Raw genomic sequence first — 23,241 nt, 5'->3', positions numbered from 1 at the left:
TCTGTTTTCAGCTACAAATGAATAAAGAATTGTAAAAGAAAGGATAATCAAAATCAGTTACCACAGAATTCACAGAGATTTTTTAAAGCAGCTTCTGTGAGAACAGTCACACAAACAACATTCAACTAAATAATAAATTAAGTAGAATAAAGTCATTGCTCTGACAGACCAGTTGTGAAAGTCGCACAAAAGCTGGAATTCCTTCACATAAACTCTGGATCGTCCTCTCTATAGTCTGTGTGAATTTATAGTTGACTAGGGCCCTTGGGATGGTTAGAGGACACCTATCTAAAACCTATCCCTTTCTTTCAACAAACAGTGAAAATTAGATGTAAAACAACAAAGTATAGATCAAAGTAAATCTTGTCTACAAGGTATCCCTTTGTTCCTATGAACAGTAAAAAAGCAATGGTAAAAAATAAGTTGTAAATGAAAATAAATATTTTACCAGGCAACTGCACAACCAGTCACAAATCAACACAGGATTTTTTAGATAAGCTCTGGATTGTCGTCTCTGAAATCTCTGTGAATGTATAGCTGCCTAAGCCCCTTGGGATGGCTAGACCTTGCCTGTATAAAACATAGCCCTTTTTAACAATAAACAGAGAAAATTAATATATCTGTCCAGCGAGTCTTGTTCATTTGTTGGTGTAGATTTAGGTCCCCAGTAAAGGTGTTCCTAGAGACACTGGTTTTGGAAAGAAAGAAAGAGAGGTCAAACAGAATTGGGTCTTTCATGGCTTGAAAAGCAAGACACAGGTCTCCTTGGAGCAGCCTGTGGACTACTGAGTATAATGAGAGTTCTGTTAATCCTTTGGTATATTTGAAAGATTTAAGGCCTTTGATTGTTTTGGTAAGCTATCTTTAGGACCTTTCTAGTTGAACAGCGTTTGATTTATACACTGGGGCATTGTTTTCAATGATGAGTCTGATAAGGAAAGTATACAGTAGCAAGATAACTTCTTTGGATCTTGAAGAGGCTTTCTTGGAAATTAACTCTGCCAGATTGAAGGATTTTCTGTACTTTGGTGGAACCATGATGATTGAGTGAGAGAAAATTTTCCATGTTAAGTACCCAGGTCTGTTATGACCATGTCTGTGTGAAGAGGATTATTAATTAAAGCATATGAAGTGGGAGCAGTTTTTTTTTATTGAATACTACTACACTGCAATTTTTTTGCATTTAAGTTAAGACCATTCTTTTAGTTAAACAGGTATATGCATATTCCACCCCTTGCTGTAGCTGTTTAGTGACAGTCAGTGAGTGGATAATTGTGCCCAGCTTGCAGTCATTAGCAAATGTTGTTGCATACACTTCCTGTATATTGGACTGGATTTCTGCAAAGTAAATGCCAAACAGGGGAGGGCCCAACATCAATTCCTGTGGTATCCCACAAGTTACAGTTTTATGTTCATAGAGGGTACTGGCAACTTTCACACCTTATGCTGCATAGCCAGTTAGCAATCCAGTGGGTAGCATAGGGTTTTACATCGTTTATCTAATTTTTTTTTAAATCACACCAGCATGTGGTATTTTGTCAAAAGCCATGGCCAACTTGAGTTAAGAAGTGTGCACTGAGTGAATACTGTCCACAGCCTCTGAAACCTTTTCAAAGAATCTTGCTAGGTTCAGGAGACAGGATCTGCCGTTCGTCAAATCAAACTGAATGGTATCTATACCAGTTAAGTTGCCTCTGTCCGCATAAATGAGTTCTGTTATGATGCATTCCATAACTTTGAATACAGGGTTAGTAAGGCTGATGATCCTGCAATTGCATGGATTTGTGGAGTGTCCACCCTTTTGTAGGAGAGTCACAATGGATGTTCTTCAGGCATCAGGCAGAAATACTGTGGTTAGACTGAGGACGAAAGGTTTAGAGGCTCTGATAGTATATATTGGACACTGGTGAGAATGCTGCCTTGTATACTGACTGGGTAACATGGAAGTATTCATTTTAGTCTTTGAAGTTTTAAGACTTGTTCCTAGGTGATTCAGAGGAAACTAAATCTTCAGTGATATTGGGGGGGGAACAATGTGGTTAGGTGGGGTAAAGTCCCGTACTAAAGTTGCCTGCTAATATATTGGCTATATCCTTGCTATTGGAATATGTGATGTCATTATAGATGAACTTTTCACATTGTAGGACATTATTACTTAATTTCCTGGCATAACTAAAACAAGATTTGTAATTCCCTTTGATATCAGTAGCAACCTTAAGCTTGTATTCTGCTTTACATTTTCTAATACTACTATTAAGCTACCTGCTGGCATGCATCATTGTGGTCCTGAGATAAGGGGGGTGGGGGATTTTCTTTAACCATGTTTCATCATTTTCCTTTTGTTATACTGTTTATTAATATAGGGCTTCCACCAGAGGTGGATGTTCCTAAACTCACTGTTGTTTTTGGAGTGAATAGGTGAGTAAAGTCAGATGTGAATGTGACAGCCGTCTCAGTTGGGTCCTTTTGCAGGGGATTGTTGGGAATGTTGTACAGGTCTTCTACAAGCTGAAGTAGGTTTGTCCTGGTGAACTCCCTAAAGACTGATCTAATTTGGTGATGGGGTGGTACCACTGGGCTTGACAGAGAAGATAACTGACTTCTGGTCAGATTTAACTTAGGGTGAGGAGATGCAGGGTGGAATGCAGGCATGAGATAGGTTGGTAAGGACTAGGTCAGGGATATTAGTCACTAGTGGGCATTTTTACAGTTTGCACTAATACACTGGGATTGACAAATTGCAGGAGCCACGGAGCATATCCATTTTAGAGGAGTAAGTTTGCCATTTAATGCTTGGGTCATTTAAATCCTTTAGCAAGGAGGTATTTGGTTTAGTACTTAACCCTTCAGTGATGTTAAGGTAATTTCCATAATCTTTTAGGAAATGTTGATGGGGATCTGCAGCTAGCAAAGAAGTAACAGTTACATTTGTTAATGCTGATTTGTATCTCCAGGAGTTCCAAGTTATGGATGTGGATAATATTACATGAGGTGGTGATATTTCTGACAAATATAAATACTCCTTCACAGTTAACCAAGAGTCTGAAGAAGTGATTAGTGCTAAACACTAGTATGGAAGGAACGCTGTCATTGCATTGAAACCCTGTTTTAGTAACTACACAAATACAAATGTGTTTGAGTTGCCCAGAAGTCCTCAAGTTCAGACGTCATACTATTTAGACTTCTAGCATTTAGTAGGACCACCATGACATTATCTGAATTGGGGTTTGAGATTGCTATGTAGGAATGTCCAGCAGGAGGATTCTGCCTAGAAAAATGCACTGCAGTGGCAGAAGCAACATTAGCCAGCATGTAGAAGCTCTGGAATGAGAGGTGTAAGCCATCCCTGGCAAATGGGAAATCTTACCAACCATCTCATCCCAGGCTGACACATACTGGATGCCCTTACAGCGACATCAACCACTTAGCCAGCTGTTAAAACCAATTATCTTGTCTAGGTACTTAGGCATCATTCTAGCTGAAGGCAAGACACAGCTCAAGGCTTTTGTCTTTCCTGTCTCTATCGGATACACAGCAAGTTCCATTATGTTTCTATGCATGTCCCTGTGGATGTAGTACCTGAAGTAATTTATTCCTAAATGGGCAACCACTATACTGTAGTGATATTTGTCTGGTGTAAGGACCCTTACAGCCACTGTGACATCACAGATCATGGCACCAGACAGGTTACAGTAACCTTGTTTGCATCCAGTCTGGTGAGCATGGAGTCTGTATGCTTAATTAGAGTAATCTGTGACTAAAATGTTTTCCTGTACAGAAACAGATGTAGTGGGCCTTATGGCTTAGGTCTGCTTTCCTAGTGACTTTTTGGTAGCTTTGTGGATTTAAAGTGTGCGTCTGTGTTAGGAGTAACTGTTTTCCTGTGTGTGGTGTAGGGTGGGATCTTTTGGTATGTGTTATAGGTGGCTTTGGAAACATTTTCTTTATAACCTCAGCATAAGTTATAGGCCTAGTGGTGTGGTTTGTGGAGATATGATGCGTACTGATACTGGGTTGATGAAAGGCTTTTCTCCATGTTTCTTAAATATTTACATCTCTGATAGGTTGTACCATCAACTGGTAGAAGCAGTGAACAGCAGGTAAGCAAAAGATAGTTGGTTGAGTAACTACTGTGATCAGACTGGCCACAGATGGAGAGCAGACTTTTGAGCCATGTTGCCAAATGGTTGAGGACTGTAGCTCATCAGAGTACACAAATGTTGGAGGGAGACTATTATAGTAAACCATGAAGATTTATGGATGAAGTATTTAGGGGGATACTGTTAAGTTAGGTTTGATGGTAACTAATGTAGCTGTAGTTGGTGAGCAGAACAAATTAGGTCTGCCAAGAATGATGAGTAGTAGTGGTTTACCTGTTGGCTAATACATAGTGCTGGTCACAGGAAAGCTGTAAGCAGCTTGGAGTCTGTGATCCTCTGCTGCTCCTCTCATAGAAGGAGAGCAAAGCAGTAGCACTAATCTCAGGCTGCATCCTGTCAAGTAGTATTGTCCCAGATGTTGATGGATTCACTATACTTGTTATATTTTTCTGTTTGGTAGCTATCTTGGTTAGCACATACCATAGCTCAACACAACAGAAAGCCATGCTGCACAAGGGCCTGAAGAGATTCTTACCAAACTGCTACCAAGACTACCAAGGAAGTTCAATATGCACTGCCCAGTTGTAGGATGCCAAGAGTCAATGCCTTGCTCCTTCTGTCAACAGGAGCAAAAGAAAAGCACTAATCAAAAGATGATTCCTGAGAATCATTTTGTAAGCTCTGTGATGACTGGTAGTCTTGTCTCGGATATTAAAATTCTTTAAAATTTAGATGGAATTGAGTGTTGCACTGTGGACTGAATGAGTTGATCTTTGTTCATTTACAGATAATTCTGCAACACTTATCAAATGTTTTAACTGCATCCAGAGCCATCCAAGCTGAGATAAGAATATTTTCTTAATTTATTGCACTTGTACTTGTTTTATTCAGTGATAACTGCTGATGTCCTTCCATATCACTGTTTCAGTATTCTTTAAATAAGGGATTTCCCACCAAGGATAGCCCAAAATCTGTCCGGTATACCAAAGCCTTTTGGCCGTATAGGCACCATATGTCACACACATGCTCCCAGAGTAAGGCGTCGGGCATTAAGGTGACATACGGATGTAAACACTCAGAACGTCTTTGCTGCCAGTCTGAACACTATTATCGAACGTTGGTCTGAACGCACTTCTGCTGTGCTGATTAACAAACCGCTTCCTGATAAGTGCCCCTTTGGAGTTTCTTCTCTCATTTTTTTTTCATGTTTTTCTGGTATTTGTGTTCAGTCCCCTATTATATTAGCAAAGCTTAAAGTAGCGAATACTGTTTCATCAACCATTTAAAATCGAAACGGCGAAATCCCAAAAACACGGAACAGCAATTATTTTCCCCAGGGGGAAAAAAATCACTGGGCCGTTTTGAGGATTTTGCCATTTCCTCCACTTTGGTGCAATGTCGGAGTTGGCATATGTTCGGCATTTTGCCATTTCAGTTTTTCTGGGTCGATTATACAGAGTTCACTATTTTAAGTGTTCGCTGTTATAATATAGACCCTTTGTGTTCATGTCATCCAGGAAGGAAAAATGTCAATGTGGGAGGCAAAGTCACCATAAAGGCCATCATAACCTGTCTTTTTTTGCTTGGGTGCCTCCATAACAGTACAAAGTGCTCTGTCAGGCATTTGTACCTAAGACTGTATATATACGTTTATCCTCCTTATCCATATATGTTGAGAGTCAATGACTTAAGTTGTTGATTTTGGGTGTTATGGCAGAATCCTCCCATCCAGAGGGCCAGACGTCTGCCAAGAAAAAGACCAAAAACATTAGGGCTGATCCAGTTGCTGTCCAGGCTCCCCTGGACAACTCTCTAGAAGCCAGTGAAAACCCTGAAGACTGGTGCTTGCCTTTGATTCTTCTGCTGTAACCTCGTCAGAGGCCAGCATGGATCTGAGCTCTTGCACCTCCCTGGAGGCTTTTCAAACATCTGCTCCTTATGTTGAGGGGGAACCTTGGCTGATTATATCTGAGGGACCAAGGGGGATTCTTCATACTTTAGTGAGGAAGAAGATACCTATTACCATTACTGAATTTCACCAAGGGTCTGAACCCCTGGAAGGTGTTGCTTAGTGAACTTTCAAGATGGCTGCACATTGAGTAACAGCTTTACTCTAGCTCTCCCAGTGTGAAAACAGAAACTCAGCAGAGGACAGTAAACTTTTGTGTTTATGGGTAAATTTCAGTAACTGGCTAGTAAGTGTACTGCTTGGATGCCAGGAAAAAAAGAAATGCAGAGCACCTGGAAAAAATCAGCTACAAAAAGTGAGGAAGAAACACTGAGTGTGGAAAGTTCTGCAGCTGTTCAGCAGAAAACATTGCAACCTTCAAACATGACTTCCAATAACCTACAGAAAGATAATAAGAGAGCTGCACACAGACCTGGTTAAAATAAACGAAACACTGATGGAGTATATCAACAGAAACAACAAAAGGCTGGAAAATGGAAGAAGCTTTAAATAGATATTCAGATGAAGGGTGTAAAGCTGCAAAATCAGAAGTTGAAATGAAGGAGAAGCTATCTGAATATGAGACTGCTCAGGAAGAGATGTTTAAAAAAATAATAGAATTAGAGGACAGAGCACGGCTGGAAAACCTGAAATTTTCAGCTTTACCAGAGAAGCTGGAAGGAAGAGACTGCATTCATTTTATTAAAGCACAAATAAGTAACTGGACTGGTATTCTACAGCAGTTGTTAGTTGAAAGGGCACATTGTGTGTATGCTCCAAACCTGGCTATGACAAAGCACCCTAGACCTTTAGTAGTAAAGATGCAATCCTACCAGCAGAAGAAGTGGATACTGACAAAACTGTGGCAGAAGGACAAAATACTAAAAGTAGGAGACAGCAGTGTATTTGTGGAGAATGATTACTCTCTCTACTCCAGACAGAAGTAAATTCATTCCACTATTCAGGTAATGTTGAGATACAGATGTGAGTTTCAAACTGCTGCACCCAGCTGTCTTCAGGTATTCTTCCCTGGAGGGACAAAATCATTTTTTGATGAAGTACATGCTAAGGAGGAAATATAAAAGTTTGCCCAACAAAAAGTGAACTGTGAAACAGGATGAGAGTCTGCTTCTTGTGGTAATAAAGTCCGCAGAGAGACTGTACCTGTAAAACCTTTTCCACTGTTTCAACAGAAAATGTTGGGAGAGAAGGAAGGGAGGGTTGACTAGAAGAATTGAGAGTATGTTGAAAATGAAGCAGAGACCAGATTTGGGAGACAAATGAACAGTAACAAAACTAGTAACTTAATGTGGGATTATAATGCAGTAAATATATTTGTGAAATATGACAGAACAAGCAAATCTGGAAATGTTGGACTTGTTCAGAATTTGTTGGACTTCTGGGGGACTCTAAATTATATGTTCTACTTCATGTCATTAATGTTTGGAAAATGTTTTGGTGAGGGGAAGAGAGGGGAGAAAGTTAACTGTAAGTTAAAAAAAATTGCATTTTTTTCTTACTAGTACCATTTTTTTGGTGTATGGTTTTCTTTGCATGCTATAAAGTACAGTTATCTCAGTTATTTTAGTTATTTTAAGTGTACTAGGATTGTAAATGTGTGCTGCTGTTTTTTCTTTTCTCCCCCCCCCCCCTCCCTCCTTTTGCCACATTTTACTAGCCTTCAGAGGGATTTGGTCAAGGAGCTGTCAGATACCCTAGTAGAAGCAGTAGCTGAGGTGGTCCAGGAAAAAGTGGCCAACCGGTTAGCTACAGTGGAGTCTATCTGTAATTTGTCCATGAGGCTAATTGCATATACAGCCAAAAGGGCGACCAGGTCAACAGGCTCAGGTGTTGCAATTTGACAACACACTTGGATGCTCCTGTGTGAGTTTGCGGAGCCATTCAAGTCTTTCTTCGTCAGTGCTCCCTTTGATGGATCCTCCTTGTTCGGCCCCAGTGTTCAAGAAACCCTATTCAGGTGTGAAAAAGATGGAAAGACCCTGTCTGCAGCGGGTATACATTTTTCTGCTCCCCAATGAGCCTATTTCAGAAATCAGAGGAATGGGAAGTTGTGGTTCAAGAAGTCCCAGAGGACTTTCTGGAACACACGTGGTACGGACTCCCCTCTGGGCAGGGGGGGGGGGTGTTCCAATGGAAGATGCAGTCCTAGAAGCAGAGGTGGCCCGCAGAACCAGGATTCCAGGTAGTCATTCTCTACCCCCAACCCTATCAGTGCTCCTGAAAGGAGGCCCAATTGTTTGCCTCTGGAGACAGTCGGGGGAAGATTTTCTTTGCACCCAACAGCCTGGTGACATGTAATCACAGATACCTGGGTGCTAAGAATTATTTCCAGAGGTTACATTATCCCCTTCGTTCTTTATCCAAAAACTCAAAACAAAACTCCTCGATGTTCCATCCAGTCAGAGGGACCAAGCACACTTAGAAATACAAAAGCTTCTAGAAAAAAGTCACCCAAGAAGTCCCACCAGACCAGATAAGATCTGGTTTTTACTCAAAGTTGTTTTTAGTACCAGAAAAGACAGGGGACTGGAGACCAGTTCTGGATCTCAGCATTCTAAACAAATTTGTTCAGCAGTCCAAATTCTGGATGGTCACTGTTCAGTCAGTGCTTCCCTTTCTAGAGGAAAATGACTGGATGTGATTTATAGACTTTCAAGACATGTATTACCACATAAAAAATGGACAAACACTCAAGGTTTCTCCACTTCCAGCTAGGAGCCAGTCACTATCAGTTTAGGACACTGCCCTTTCTGTCTCACCACAGCCCCCAGGGTGTTCATCAAATGTATGGCAGCAGTAACAGCTTACTTGAGGCTTCACAGATTCCAGATGTTTCCATATCTAGACGACTGGCTCATCACCACTTCCACCAGATATCTACTGCTTCGGGTGACGTAATTCACCCTACAAGTGTTTCTGCAGCTAGGCATCATGGTCAACCTTACAAAGTCTCAACTTACCCATTCTCAGAATATGGACTTTATTGGAGCTAATCTCAACACTCTCTTGTGTGCCCCTCTCTACTTCCCCATAGGCTGCAGAAAATAAAAATCTCAAGTTCATTTTCTGCTGTGTTCGAAGTACCAGCCCTGCTAGTGCTTCAAGCGTTAGGGTCCATGGCAGCAGCAATCACTCAGGTCTCGTTAACAAGATTTCATGTGAGATTACTGCAATGGCTTCTTGAAAATCAGTGGTCTATTATAATCCATCCAATAAACTACCCCATTTTTATCACCAATTGCTGCAAAAAAGACCTATCCTGGTGTATGGAATCTGAGGAAATTCTTTTGGGCTGTCCCTTTGTCCCTCCTCAACTCAAGGCCATAGTGACCAATGGATGCCTCCCAGATGGGGTGGGGGGCATTATCTGAGAATGACAGTTCAAGGCTCTTGGTCCCTGATAGAGCCCAATCTGCATATCAACTTTCTGGATCTGAAGGCTACTAGCACTGCAAGCATTTCACTCTGCCATAACTCAAGGAACAATTGCAATTCAATCAGACAACATGTGTGTAGTATGGTACATTAACAAGAAAGGAGGAACCGAATCCTATACCATGTGTTGAGAAGCCCCCCCCCCCCCACAAGTGTGACAATGGGCCATTGCCTGCAACCGCTTTCTGAGAGCAACGCACATCCCAGGGAGTTCAAACATGATGCTGGACAAACTAAGCAGATGCATTCTAATGCCTCACGAGTGGTCTCTCAATTCCAAGGTAGCGAAGAAGATCTTTTATCACTGGGGCCAGCCTTACTGCAACTTTTTGCTTCACCCCAAAACAAGTGCAGAATCTAGTTTGACCTAATCCCCCCCCTCAGGGGGATTCCTCAAGAAAGCCGCCAGGTTGAGAAGCAAAGTAATCCTCATTGCACCCTTGTTGCCTCAACAAATTTGATTTCCTTTCCTATGGCCTAATCAAGTTCACCGTCCATGGATTCTGGACTCAGTTCTGTATCTTCTCTCTCACCCTCAGGGACTGGTGCATCCCATTCTTCAAAGTATCAAGCTAACTGCTTGGGTCCACCAATTCCATTAGTCACCAAGCATAATGATAGTCTATCCCCAGTATGAAAAATGTTGCTGGCATCCCATAAACCATCCACCAGGAATCTCAACCTCAGTAAATGGAAGGGATTTCGATCTGGGCTTGTGATAATGGCCTCAGTCCCTTTATCAGACCTAGTGGGAAAAAAAAACTTCCAGAATTTCTGGCCATTTTTTTTGGTAAAGGGGCTTCCACTTCTACTGTTAAGGTCATTCTTGCAGCCATCACTAACTTTCATAATAGCTTCGTAGATATACCTTTAATTTCTCTCAGACTTTGTAAGGTCTTCCTCAAGGGAACTATCTAGTTAAAGCCCCCATTTAAAGATCCTCTACCACCATGGGACCAGACTATTATTTTGCAGTCACTAGTACTATCCCCTTTTTAACCAGCAGCTAGTTGTTACTTAAAGTTCCTCTCTTGGAAAACACTTTTACTTATAGCTATCACCTCAGGGAGATGAGTTTCTGAATTGCAAGCCTTATGTTCAAAACCCCTTACTTACTTTTCCATAAGGATAGAGTTACACTCAGGACAAATCCATCTTTTTTCTTAAGGTGGTCTCAGAGTCCGACATTAATCAGGCTATAAACTTACATGTTTTCTCTCCAAATTTTTCTAATAAAGGTGAATATTGCTTACACCTTTTAGAAGTTCACAGACACTTATGTTTCTATCGGAACAGAACTAAAGAATTTAGGAGATCAGAACAATTATTTGTCTCCTCCTCTGGTGCAACCTTAGGGAAATCTGGCTCTGAGGTTACCTTGTCAAAATAGTTAAGAGATTAGATTCTTTTTGCTATAAATGAAAGAAATACAAAGCTTCCAATGCTGGTGAAGGCACATTCCACCAGATCTATGACTACCTCAGCTGTCTTCCATTCTAAAGTTTCCATGAGTGAAATATGCACAGCAGCAACATGGGCTACTGAGCATACCTCTATTACTCATTGCAAATTGGATTTGGTCTCCAGGGGAAGAGCCGCCTGGTTCTCAAGAATATCCTTCCATAGGTCCACCCAGGATCTAAAGTAGCTGGAGACTCTGTGTCCCATCAGTCAAGAATAGATGAAGATTGACAGCATCAGATAAAGAAGTTATTTCTTACCATAACTTTCCATCTGTGTTGTTGATCTTCATCTATTCTTAGCGTCCCACCCACCTCCCCCCCCCTCCTCTGGATTCCTGGCGGAGTGATCTGTTGTCCTAGGTTTTTCTATTAGGACACTCCTTGGCATGGCCTCCTCTTTTGGATTTGGTTTCCCTCTTTTGGTCTGTAGGTCTGCAAACTTGATCTGAGGTAATGTAGAGAGGGGCATTGTGGGCAGACTGTTAGCTCAAGCGTTTTTGGCTGGGATGAGCTGTATAACAGCCGGATCAGTTCCGAGGATCGGAGCCATAACCCATCAGTCAAGAATAGATGAAGATCGAAAACACAGATGGAACGTTATGGTAAGACATAACTTCTTAGACATAAAACATAAAACATAAGACATAAAAACTTTTTTTAGGTTAAATCAAGAAATCAAGTCTGAGTGTAGCTGTCAGCTTGGGGACATTTGTTCCTATTAGGAGGGTAAAATGTCAATATTTGAAGATGTACATAGTTTTGTGTCTTTGTATTAATTGGTTTTAATGGGTATTGGGGGTTTGTTTGTTTTCTTTGTTTGAGGATTTTCAATAAAACAAAAAGTTTTGTAAGATGTAACATAGGTTCAAATGAATATAACAAGAAACAACTATATAAAAGTTAAACCTGACAGACATTGCATGCATGTGAAACAAACACTTGAACTACATTTAACAAAAAGGTGTCGTACGTAAAAAGCAGGAATAACTTTTTAATACAATGATGCTTTCTGTAGTATCTTCAAATGCCAATGGTATCAAAGATAAATGCAAAAAAGAAAGAATAATGAACTACATTAATGTAGAGTGCAAATAGCTATTTTACAGGAAACACGCTTGGAAAGACCCGAACATGTGAATTTGATAAAGAAAGATTTTCAGGATGGTTATTCGGTGGAATGTCTGGGATAAAGGAAGAGTACTTAAACTAATTGCAAGTGAGGCTCCAATAGTGATAGAAGAGGGAAAAAAGATAATAATGGAAGATATGTAGTACTAAGGGGCAGCTGGCAAGGGAGGAGGATTACATTGGCATGCATTTACATTCCACCTAAAACTGTTACAGTGGAGCTTAAGAAAATTCTGGGAGAAATAGTCAGTTTTCAACGAGGAAAATTACTTATAGGTGACTGGAATTTGACTTGCAGCAGTTTTGATGTGTCTGGAGGTCCCAGAAGGGAAAGTATAACAAATGAGGATAGATTTGTGAAGATATTTATGAAAATATTTGGCATGGAAGATGTAAATTCAGTAACAGGAGTTTGGAGTGAATTTACATATTTCCCAAGATATAAAAACTGGGCTAGGCTAAACAGAATTTACATTTCTCAGGAACATGTGCATTTAATTGAAGGTTTTGATATGCACCCAGTAACTATTTCTTATTATGCGCCAGTTGTAACTAAAATAAAAACACAGGGTAATGAAATAAAAACGTGACACTGGTGCTTTCCCACCTATCTGTTGAAAAAAAGAGGAATTTAAGAAATGGGTAGTGGAGATTATTCAGGAGCTTTTCGAGAGGATAGAAATTACTTCTGAAAATATAGCTAGGGAGAGGGATAGAATAAAGGTAGAATTTAAAAATAGGGTGGAAATAAAGAAAGGAAGCTATGGTTAAGAAGCAACAAGAACCAGTAACTGAGAAAATAGTAATAATCCAGAAGGCAGAATTCCTTTTAAAACTTTATTACATTAAGCAGTTTCGGCTAGAAAATACCAGCCTTCTTCAGACAATGTGACAAACTCTTTTATAGCCCAACCCAACCCAACCGCTTGAGTCTTAAAGACATAGCATTATAAAACAACAACATATTAAAATGAAATACTTTTAACAATACATTTAAAAAAAAAAATGTATATAAATATTTATATATAGCTATCAAAGGTTTTTAATTTTAACTCACAAGAAGTAGGTGCATGCAAGTGTAAAATCCACTACAACTCTCTATGTTCTAAAAAAATACCCCATGCCCCCCCCCCAAGTTTTTTTTTTTTTTTAAACTGTTCCAGTATGACAATTTTAAACCAATGGCTTGGGAAATCATTTAAGTGTTTAACTAAAGCACTGGTCTCTCTATGTTTGTGCATAGCATACACCCATTGTTTACATTTTCGCTCAGTCTTTCCCACATAATATGCAGGACAAGAGCTGCATTTTGCAGCATAAACTAAACTGAAGTATGAACACATTTTATGATCTGCATAGAGTTGTGGTGGATTTTACACTTGAATGCCGGTGAGGGACAGCCACTAGGAGCAAAAATGGATTCACACAGTAGTTTCAGATGCAGCTCTCTTCTCCTTGCACAATTTCCCGTAAGGGCACACAGGGAGCACACTGCAGACCTGACGCTGGACTCTGTCTCTCTCCAGGCCCCAAACAAGACTCCACAATGACCACCTTAGAGCTTTTTGTCTCTGTTCCAGGTAGCTCACACACACACACACACACACACACACACACACACACACACACACACACACACACACACACCTACCTACCTACCTACCTGGGAAAGGCTGGCACAGATTTACCAGCTGTGCCCCCTCTGCCCAGACTGTAAGTTAATTATGCTACCACCAGTCAGCTACTCTAAGGCTCTTACAAGTGTACCAATATACTGAGTAAAATTAATACTAATAGAAACGGTAGAGTTTGATCAATGCAACAAGACTTTCAGGAGTGGCCACAGTATCACTAAAATAAGCATAGGTACTCTTAAGATGTTAAAAGTGTACTCTAAAAGACCAGCCACAATGAAGGTATAGAAACATTTAATAATTAATAAAATAGAAAACATAAGAATACTGAATATCTCGTTACAATAAACACCAGAGTTTCAATCACAGGAGATTTAAAAAATTACACAATTGGATAGATTCACACATGTAGAAAAACAATATTTAACCAAACTTGTAACAACAAGAAAAAGTACTCCACAGCCACTCGCCCGAAAAAACAATGCTTTAGCAAAACACATTAACATGAAAGGGGACCATTCTTTTCAATTTTTATTTATTGATCAAATTAATCATGATATTAGAGGGGGACCTACTTCACTGATGCTAGAATGTCGTGAACTTGAATGGCAGTTGTCACTGAACACCTTTTTTTTTTTTACCCAGGTCTCAATGATAATTGTAACATAGCTTGTATACTAAAACTAAAGAGCTATTTGAGACCATGATACTTAACCAAAAAAGAGGTAACTTTCAACCACCTTAGTGGATAGGCATCTGTTACATGTTAATACATACTTATACTTTTTTATACAATTTTTTTATGTTAACTTTTATTTTACAATAGTACATGCTTTGATAAGGAGTTAACAGGAAAATGTTTTAGATACTATTGTATGGTGACAAATATTATTTGTTTAATATTTTCCGTTGTGTTATTTTGATTTTTTATTTCTTACATGTGTTGCTTTAAACTGTAGTATTTAACTTCATTAAGGAGTTGACAGGAAAACATTTCAGATGACACTACAGTATTGTGACAGGTTTTACTTGTTTAAAGTTTTGATTTTTCGTTGTTTCATTTTTTTACCTGTGTTGCTTTAAAAATTTTACTTATTCCTTGGAAACTAATCACCAAAGTAGCAGCCTGATTGGTTAGTATAATTAAACTGTTGAGCATTTTTTTAAATCTGATTACAACTTGTAATTGTTTTATCTTTTCTCTGAGGAAGTTGCTCGAGAGGAGCGACAAAAACATTGCGTGTTTTAATTAAACTTCTACACGTTCAGTGACTACGTGCATTTAAACTTTTTTTCGGGCGAGTGGTTGTGGAGTACTTTTTCTTGTTGAAAAGCAATATTTAACTAATCTCGCTATTTTTCCTGACTGATTAAAGAATTACTGTTCTGTGGTTACTTGCTAAAGCAAGGCAAGATAAAGTGTGTTGAGTTGCTTACTACAGCAAGACAAGATGAGATATCTGTAAGAGATCTTTCCTGACAAGTTCCGAAAAACAAAGTGCTGCTGCAAGAGTTCTGGAGTCTCTCTCAATAATATCTAAAAAAATCCTTTCAGTGTTGGTTGTAGAATGCCATCACATCTGGTCACCTGACACTGGTACAATACACATCCAGAGCTTTGCTAAGATCTGTTGCAGCATCTGAAAACTATAAAACTATTTCAAAAAGGTTCACACTTCCAGGGTAGCAATTAGTTCACCCCTTAGGACAGTGCAGTAAGATTCCTAGTCCTGGTTTTCCCAGACATTTTTGTCCCTGGCTGCAATCAGACCTGTAAGATAAAATCTTTAATGCCTAAACCATCTCATTTAAATTTCAACCTGTTTTTTTCAAAAGTAGCTGGACTGAGATTAACCTCTTCCCTTCCAGAATTCTCTGTTAAAACATGTACATTTAATCAATTATAATAATACTAACATACATGTATATATCTTTTCTGTCCAGCAGGACCCACTGTTTATGGATTTTTAACACAAGCAACTTTACAAATGCATTTTTAACACAAGCATGTGTGCAAATCAGTTTGATAGCCAAATTACAGAAAATTCTTTACAAAACTCCAGCTAGCTGTGCTAGCATATGTTACACACATGCACTGCCCTACAAACCCTGGCACAGAGAATGCTACCTTATGTCATCACAGTCTGCATAGCCGTGATGAAGTCTTGACTTTATGTACTTTTTCTTAATTTATTTTAGTTGTGTGATCCTGAGAAGCTGATCACTGAGAGCAAGTTTCTTCAGCTGGAGTCTTTACAAGAACTTATGAAGGTAAGGACAGCATCTGATCCTTGTGATGTTAAGCATGTTACTACCTTGACTGTTTGGTCTGAAATTAATTAATATTCACAATATGATTTTTTGTTTCTGTTATAGAAGTAATGTACATTTCATTTTTGTCATTTTCTACATATTGTGGATGAAAATGCTAAGAAGTTTTATGTCTTTATACTGTTGCATGTATGAGCTCCTTATCTCTGTTAGAATGACAGTGTACATTGTCATTTTGGTAGTTGAAGGAGGTAAAATTTGCAGTGGTTGATACAGATGGTAGGTTACTAGTTCCACAGAACTTGAAGATGCCTTAGTGGTTTCTAGAAGCGCCCTCAGATAAAAAGAGAATATCCTGGTTAAAAAGCATCAGCAACTTGGCAACAGGCTTCTAAAAATGTTTCTGTGAAAAATAATAAAGTCATGTAAGAAGTATGTATACAAAGCTGCTTACAGCTTAGTCCTTTCATGATTGTCAGTACCCTGTACAAGAACATCTGTCCAGTATTCTAAGAACAGGACAGAATAGACAGCTTCAGCACCTATTGGGGCAGCATACATGGCAAGGCTGTTTTTCAGTATGGTGGGGGTTCATTTCTGTATATTCATTATTTATTTATTTATTTTATATATTTGTTAACCAGTTTGTGAAACAGCAACTGCTTCTACAGGCAAGGAAGGCACACTGCTCAGCTTGACCCTACTGTTGTAGTGTATTAACCAGCTTATGGAACAAGTGGATTCCCTGGTGACTGATTCTAACTCAGGTGTGGACTCTAACAATAAGCCTTCCTCTGTTACTAATGGTTTTATTGAACCACAAGTATCTTATGCAGCTGCGGTTTGTTCTAAAGGACCACCCATGGGGTCTGAAACTGCAGAGAATGTGATAAATTGTGAGCATGTTTTTGAGAATGCTGTGGGTTTTAACTTGCAAGATTTTTTTATGGCTAAACACAATTTTATGGATCTTAATAATGTGACTCCTGTTGTTAATCATAATATGTATTCTAAGAACAACTGAGAGACAATTTTAAAATATATAATTCAATCTGTTGAGAAACTGTCCATTAAATACAAAGGCATTCAGATGGACAACTTATTTCTTAATTGTTGCATCCAGAACAAGTGTGTTCCTAAAGGCTTGTGAATGTACAAATACCCTAATGGAGTGACTTATGGCTCCATATTCCACCATGAATTATTGGAATTTTTTGATCGAGCTGATATTGAACTCATGGAAATAATGATCCGTAGAAACTTGCAGAACCTTAGTAAACTGGAAAACTAACTTAAAATTTTAGATGAAAGGATACTCTTCTTTTACCACCAAGAAGATTTTAAACAAGCAGTGGAGAAATTTGAACACTATGAAACTACAGGTTTCAGACTAAAACAGAAAAAGATTTTTAGGGACATCAATGACTATTTAAATAAAATGGTGTACCCCAACCACCAAGGAAAATTATGTCTAGGAAACCTACTGAATTCTGTGGGTTAAAACATAGTAATTCTGCTAGGAGCAATGAAACTAATAAATCTGAGGCAGCAGAAAGCCCTCAGAGATCCAAGAAACTGGAGGAAAAAAGGGAAAAACAAAATAGTAATTCCTCCGATTTTAACATCTACAATTTCTTTCACACTACCATAACACCAGCTTTTGACAAACCTTTTTTAAAAAATGTTTTAAATTTGTTCCCTCTTGCCAGCCCAAAGTAGTGGATTTACTGGTCGAACTAAAGTTTTTCACAAGGAAATTTAACTTTGAATGCACCATGATGCCTAACATAAGCAGTGCGGTGAATGTGGAAGAGAGCAATAGTAGTACATACAACCCACCCTTGGCACCACCTGTTTTATTGTTCGATCATCTTTGCAAAATTACCATTAGGCAATGGTGCTCTGGTAAGAAGCGTACCTTTTATAATCTTACAGTAGTGGAAAGAGAACTGCTTTTCTCCCTGTGCAGTAACAGGAATTTGCGTATTATGAAGAAAGACAAAGGGGGGGGGGGGGTTGTGTTAATGGATCATTTCATTTATTCCTTGAAAATGTTGGAATACCTGAAAAATGGGGAATTTTTCTCTGAGGCATCATGAAATGAGATAAACATAGCCTATCATGGCATTGATTTGATTTTGGATGACATCTTTATCAATTTTGATCTGGGAGCTAAGACAAGGACATACTTTCTCATCAAGATCCCAAGGATCCTTGTGATATTTGGGATCCCCGTGTTCCTGACCTCCCCTCTTTAGACGTGTATTGGCTTCAGTAGGATTTAAGAAAATGAGCCCCTTGCAAAATATGTGGACTTGAAATTAAAACACTTTTTTAACAACAAAAGGCACCTTTTGAAAGACTCCTGGCACTTCCTTGAATGCTTGGCCAGAACTGATTTCTTATCTGAAACTTGTCACAATGGACATCGGGGACCTTTTTACAATTGTATCCCACAATTTTGGTCTTGACTGGTTCCTCGAAACTATGTTAAAAGGCTCTCACATGAATTGATCTGACACCAGTTTGGTTTACCAGTGTATGGAGATTGTACTCACCAATAAATTTGTCTATTTTGAAGCTGTTCTTACAAACAGCATAGGGGTATTGGACGATACTATGTTTCAAGAGGAGACACTCAAGCTTTGTGGTTTATTCAAAGATCGTGGCTACCCATCAGAATTGTTTGACAAGTGATTTACATGGGCATCGGAGAAAAGAATTACCGAATATGGGCAACTGCTATGGAACCCACATTCTGTATAGCACAAGGAAGCAAAAGATGACAACATATCACAAGCTATGGTGATTCAATATAATAGGGATGTTTTCTCCCTTCAAAAAGCAATAACCAGTCATTGGAACACTGTTTTTTACACTCTTAGCTTGTTGGACCAGGTGGGGCAAAAACCCAGGTTTGTGTATAAAAACTGTAAAAACTTTAAAAAACGTTTGTTGGAAAATAACAAAGAAGTGTTTAACACGGTCACCAAAAATGTGGGATGAAAAGTTTTGGGGCCTGCAAGCAATGCAGATTCATCTTACAAGTCTCCCACTTTTCAGACACAGGATGCCCAAAGCTGATTATGTTTAATGAGAACTATAATTGCAAAACAAAGGAGTTTGTTTATATTGCCTTCTGCTCGTCCTGCCCTGCATTTTATGTAGGCAAAACCATTGACCTGCTCAAGACCAGAATCTGTCAACGCATATACTATGAAAAGAGGAAATTACTAATACCCTTTTCAAGCATTTTAGAGTATACAAACATTTTAGAAAATTAGTTTTTTACAATTTTAGAAAAAAAATCCCAGTCCCTATTAGGGGAGTTGACTAGAAGCTTCGATTAGACAGGCATGGGCAAACTATGGCCCGGGGGCCACATGCGGCCCGTTAAACGTTTTGGTTCGGCCCGCCAAACTTGAAAAAATTTAATAAATTAACCTTGTTAATGTTTTATTTCCCCTGCAATTCTGATGTTTCCTCACTAGATGGCGCACTCTAGATATATTGGCTTTGTTGAGGTGAAGCGTAGGCCTATTACTCCACGTTTGCACTTTACCCTTTGACCCACCGCCCCTCTATGAAGATGAGTGGACCCAAGAAAAGGAAAGTGGACAGAGAATGTCGAGTGTTCAATAAGGAGTGGACAACTAAATATTTTTTCACTGAACACCGATCATCTGCTGTTTGCCTGATATGCCAAGAAACTGTGGCAGTTTTTAAAGAGTATAATATTAGCCGTCACTTTGCCACAAAGCACGCTAATTATGCTAGCAAGCTCTCAACAAAAGAACGGGAAGCTGCTGCTGAGAAGGTGGCAGCTAATTTGAAGGTTCAGCAAAGTTTTTTTCACCGTCAAACTGCCATTCAAGAGTCAAGTACCAAGGCCAGTTTTATGCTTTCATTCAAAATAGCAAAGGCCAGCAAACCATTGTCTGAGGGCGAGTTTTTAAAAGAATGTATGGTAGAGACAGCAGGTATTTTGTGCCCGGAGACCAAAGACAAATTTGAGAAAATCAGTTTATCACGGTGGACAGTGACTCGCCGTGTGGAACTAATAGATGAAGATATCACCAGCAGATTAAACAAAAAGGCAAAGTCATTCACTTTTTATTCTTTAGCACTGGATGAAAGCAACGATGTCAAAGACACTGCTCAGCTCCTCATTTTTATCCGAGGAATCAACGAAACTTTTGAAATAACAGAGGAGTTTTTGACAATGGAGTCTCTGAAAGGACAAACACGGGGAGAGGACTTGTTTGAACGGGTGTCTGCTACCATCGAAAACATGAAGCTTCCCTGGAGTAAGCTTGTTAAAATAAACAGTGCGCGCAGATCAAATATAACGCTTCACAGACTGACTTGCTGCAACTGTTTCGTCCTTGCACTGGTCGTTGTTGACTTTTGGCACCGGGGAAACAAATAGAATAAAAGGAACAGGACAAGTACATCTGCATCTCCTACCATTTTTGAAAAAAAAGACAGTCAGGAGGAGAGTGATGGTGATATCCTGAAGGATAACAGAACTTTCAGTGCTTTAAAATAAAACGGTCATTTATTTGATTTTCAGTGTTTAAAGACTCATTTCGAAGTCAGAGATTTTATTGTAATGCTTTTCTTCATTTTCATTGGAAATTAAAGCACATGTTTTCTCCATATCCCAAGATGTGTATTTTTCCCCCAATGAGGTGATGTTTTCAAAGCATGCCATCTATCTGCTCCTGTTCCGGCCCCTTTGTCAAATGTTAGAACTCAATGTGGCCCACAAATCAAAAAGTTTGCCCACCCCTGGATTAGAACAAGATACATTTTTTTAGCAGTTGTTAATTAATGTAGCAGTTGTGCCAGGTGTTAATGATTTTGTTAGCATTAAAGGGCATACCAAGTCCTATGCACGAGGGATTGCACGGTCCAAACCAAGTAGAAAGCACCAAATAGACCAGCAAGGCAGCACAGAGTTCAATAAATTTATTGAATACTTGTATGAATAACAGACTAGTTTCGGCAAACAGCCTTCTTCAGTGTAATACAATGTAGTCAAGTTCCATTTCAATCATCATTTAAATACTTAACAAGAGCCAATCAAAATTTTTTTGCTCATAAATATTCATTAGTTTGAAACATATTTTAAATTAGTCATGCAAAAATGCAGTAGATAAACATATATACTGAGTAAATCAGTCCTAAAAGTGAGGATAGACACCCCAAAGAAATGCAAGCATGGACTTGGACAAGTTATTAATATATTATAGCTTATCCATCCAGCCATATACTCATATTTATGTTTATATCAAACTGTATTTGTGTAGCCATTGGCACTGGCTACTAAACAAGTATTCATCAAAAGCACCAAGGTATAGTACAGCAAATACCTGAATTAAGTATGCTCAGACAAGCTATGTCAGAAAAATTGGGGAAAAAAAGGGCATTTGCAGTAAGTATACATGAATGAATGTACGTGGGTGTATAATGGAACAAAATAAAATAAATAATCAGCATCATCCATGATGTGAGGCTTAAATCAAGGATTGAAACCCGAAACATACAGTGTTGGCCTCCAAGACCAATAACATGATACTAGATGCAACTAATTAATAGTAACATGACATGTGTACTGATGAAATCAGTCCTGAACACTGAGGATGAACACCCCAAAGAAATACCTGCATAAAATTGACCAAATTATTAGTATGTTAAGGCATATCCATCAGCCACATACTCATATTCATATTTGTGTCAATCTGTATTTAGGTAGCCATTAGCACTAGCTGCTGAGCAATTATACATCAAAAGTACCAAGGTATTATAAATCAAGTACTTAGATAGAGCGGGCTCAGACATGCTATATCAGAAAAGTAAGGAAATATAAAGCCAATGTATAGGGGGTTGAGGCGAATATACGCATATAAATGTATGTGGGTATGCAATTATACAAAATAAGTGATCAGCATAATACATACTGTGAAACTTACATCAAAAATTAATACCCAAAACATACAGTCTTGACCTCCAAAACTACTGATATGATAATAAGTGCAACTGGTTAAAGTAATAAATAAAGAAATGTTAAGCTTGCATATATGAATGCTAGTCAGGGGACCACATATTGGGTACCTACAACCACGGGGGTTCAGATTGGTCATTAATTTCACATGGACGTTGTCCATATCATATGTATTATAGAGGTAGAGCCCATGATCAATACCAAACCAGAACATTTGTGTGTTCATTAACCATATATAAAGGTCGACCTGAAAACATGAGACAGATCTAATCCACTGATTGGTATCAGATTTGTCAACATTATTGTTAGAGAGTAACCATGTTCTCCTATAAATGGTCATTCAGTCCAGGATGGAATAGACCCCCCAATGTAGTAATCCAATATTTCTCTTTTTGATCCAGTAACCCATGCCAACCCTGCTTGTTGGTTCTGTCTCCAGAAATGCGGTCAATAACCGTAAAGGTGAACCTGGCCTGAGGATGTTTCAGTGTATGTTGGTATAAGGCACTAGTCTCCTTATGATTTTTCATATCACTGCGGTGTTCATTCATTCTAAATCTCAAAGCTCTAGAGGTTTGTCCAACATAAAATCCCCCACAATAACAAGAAGCCAGGTACACCACCCAATCGCTACTACAGTTACCGAAGATCTTAATATCAAAGATTCTACTGGTATTACGGCTGGTAAACTCCTTCGATTTAAGCATATACTGGCAGGATCCACAATGGCCACAAGGGAATGAACCAATAAGTTCATCACCATGAAGTGTCAATTGTTTATGGGTCGTCCCCCCACTTGCCATATGTTTGAAATGTGAGAAGTAAGAGCCTAGGGTTTTACCACGTTTGTATGAAAAAAGACAACGGGGTCCCAAAATACTTCGTAGCTTGTCATTAGCCAGTAGAATATTCCAATGTTTGTTAATAATGTTTCTGATCATGTTAATGTTTCTACTATAAGTGGTGATGAATCTAACACATGTATTGCGAGATGATTGATTTTTGTTCTTATTCTGATATTGTAGTAAGTTATCCCTTTCAAGACTGTTGGCTCTGCTCTGAGCAGATAGAATATCAAATCTATCATATCCCCTATGGATAAACCTCCGACTGAGATCCCTACTGGCCGATTGGTATTCCTCAATGTTGGAACTGAGCCGTTTAATGCGTATAAATTTGGGATATGGGAATACTTCTGATGGTGTGACGGGGATGTAAACTTGATGCGTGTAAC

At 38.9% G+C, this 23,241-nt stretch overlaps 1 protein-coding gene across 5 annotated transcripts in view; it reads left to right on the top strand.

Moving 5' to 3' along the window:
* GBF1 (golgi brefeldin A resistant guanine nucleotide exchange factor 1) overlaps positions 1-23,241 on the top strand; it is a 4,751,435-nt gene that overhangs the window by 3,903,450 nt on the left and 824,744 nt on the right. For all 5 annotated transcript variants that reach the window (XM_044055999.1, XM_044056000.1, XM_044055998.1 and 2 more), the window contains one exon: positions 15,929-16,000. In XM_044055999.1, coding sequence (XP_043911934.1) covers positions 15,929-16,000 — 72 coding nt within the window. The remainder of the gene's footprint in view (positions 1-15,928; positions 16,001-23,241) is intronic.

This window comes from Protopterus annectens, chromosome 14.part0 (genome assembly GCF_019279795.1).
Source record: "Protopterus annectens isolate FY-2018-M chromosome 14.part0, PAN1.0, whole genome shotgun sequence".
Classification (NCBI taxonomy): domain Eukaryota; kingdom Metazoa; phylum Chordata; order Ceratodontiformes; family Protopteridae; genus Protopterus; species Protopterus annectens.
Note: the sequence above shows the minus strand (reverse complement) of the source record. Positions and strands in the feature narration are given on the sequence as shown.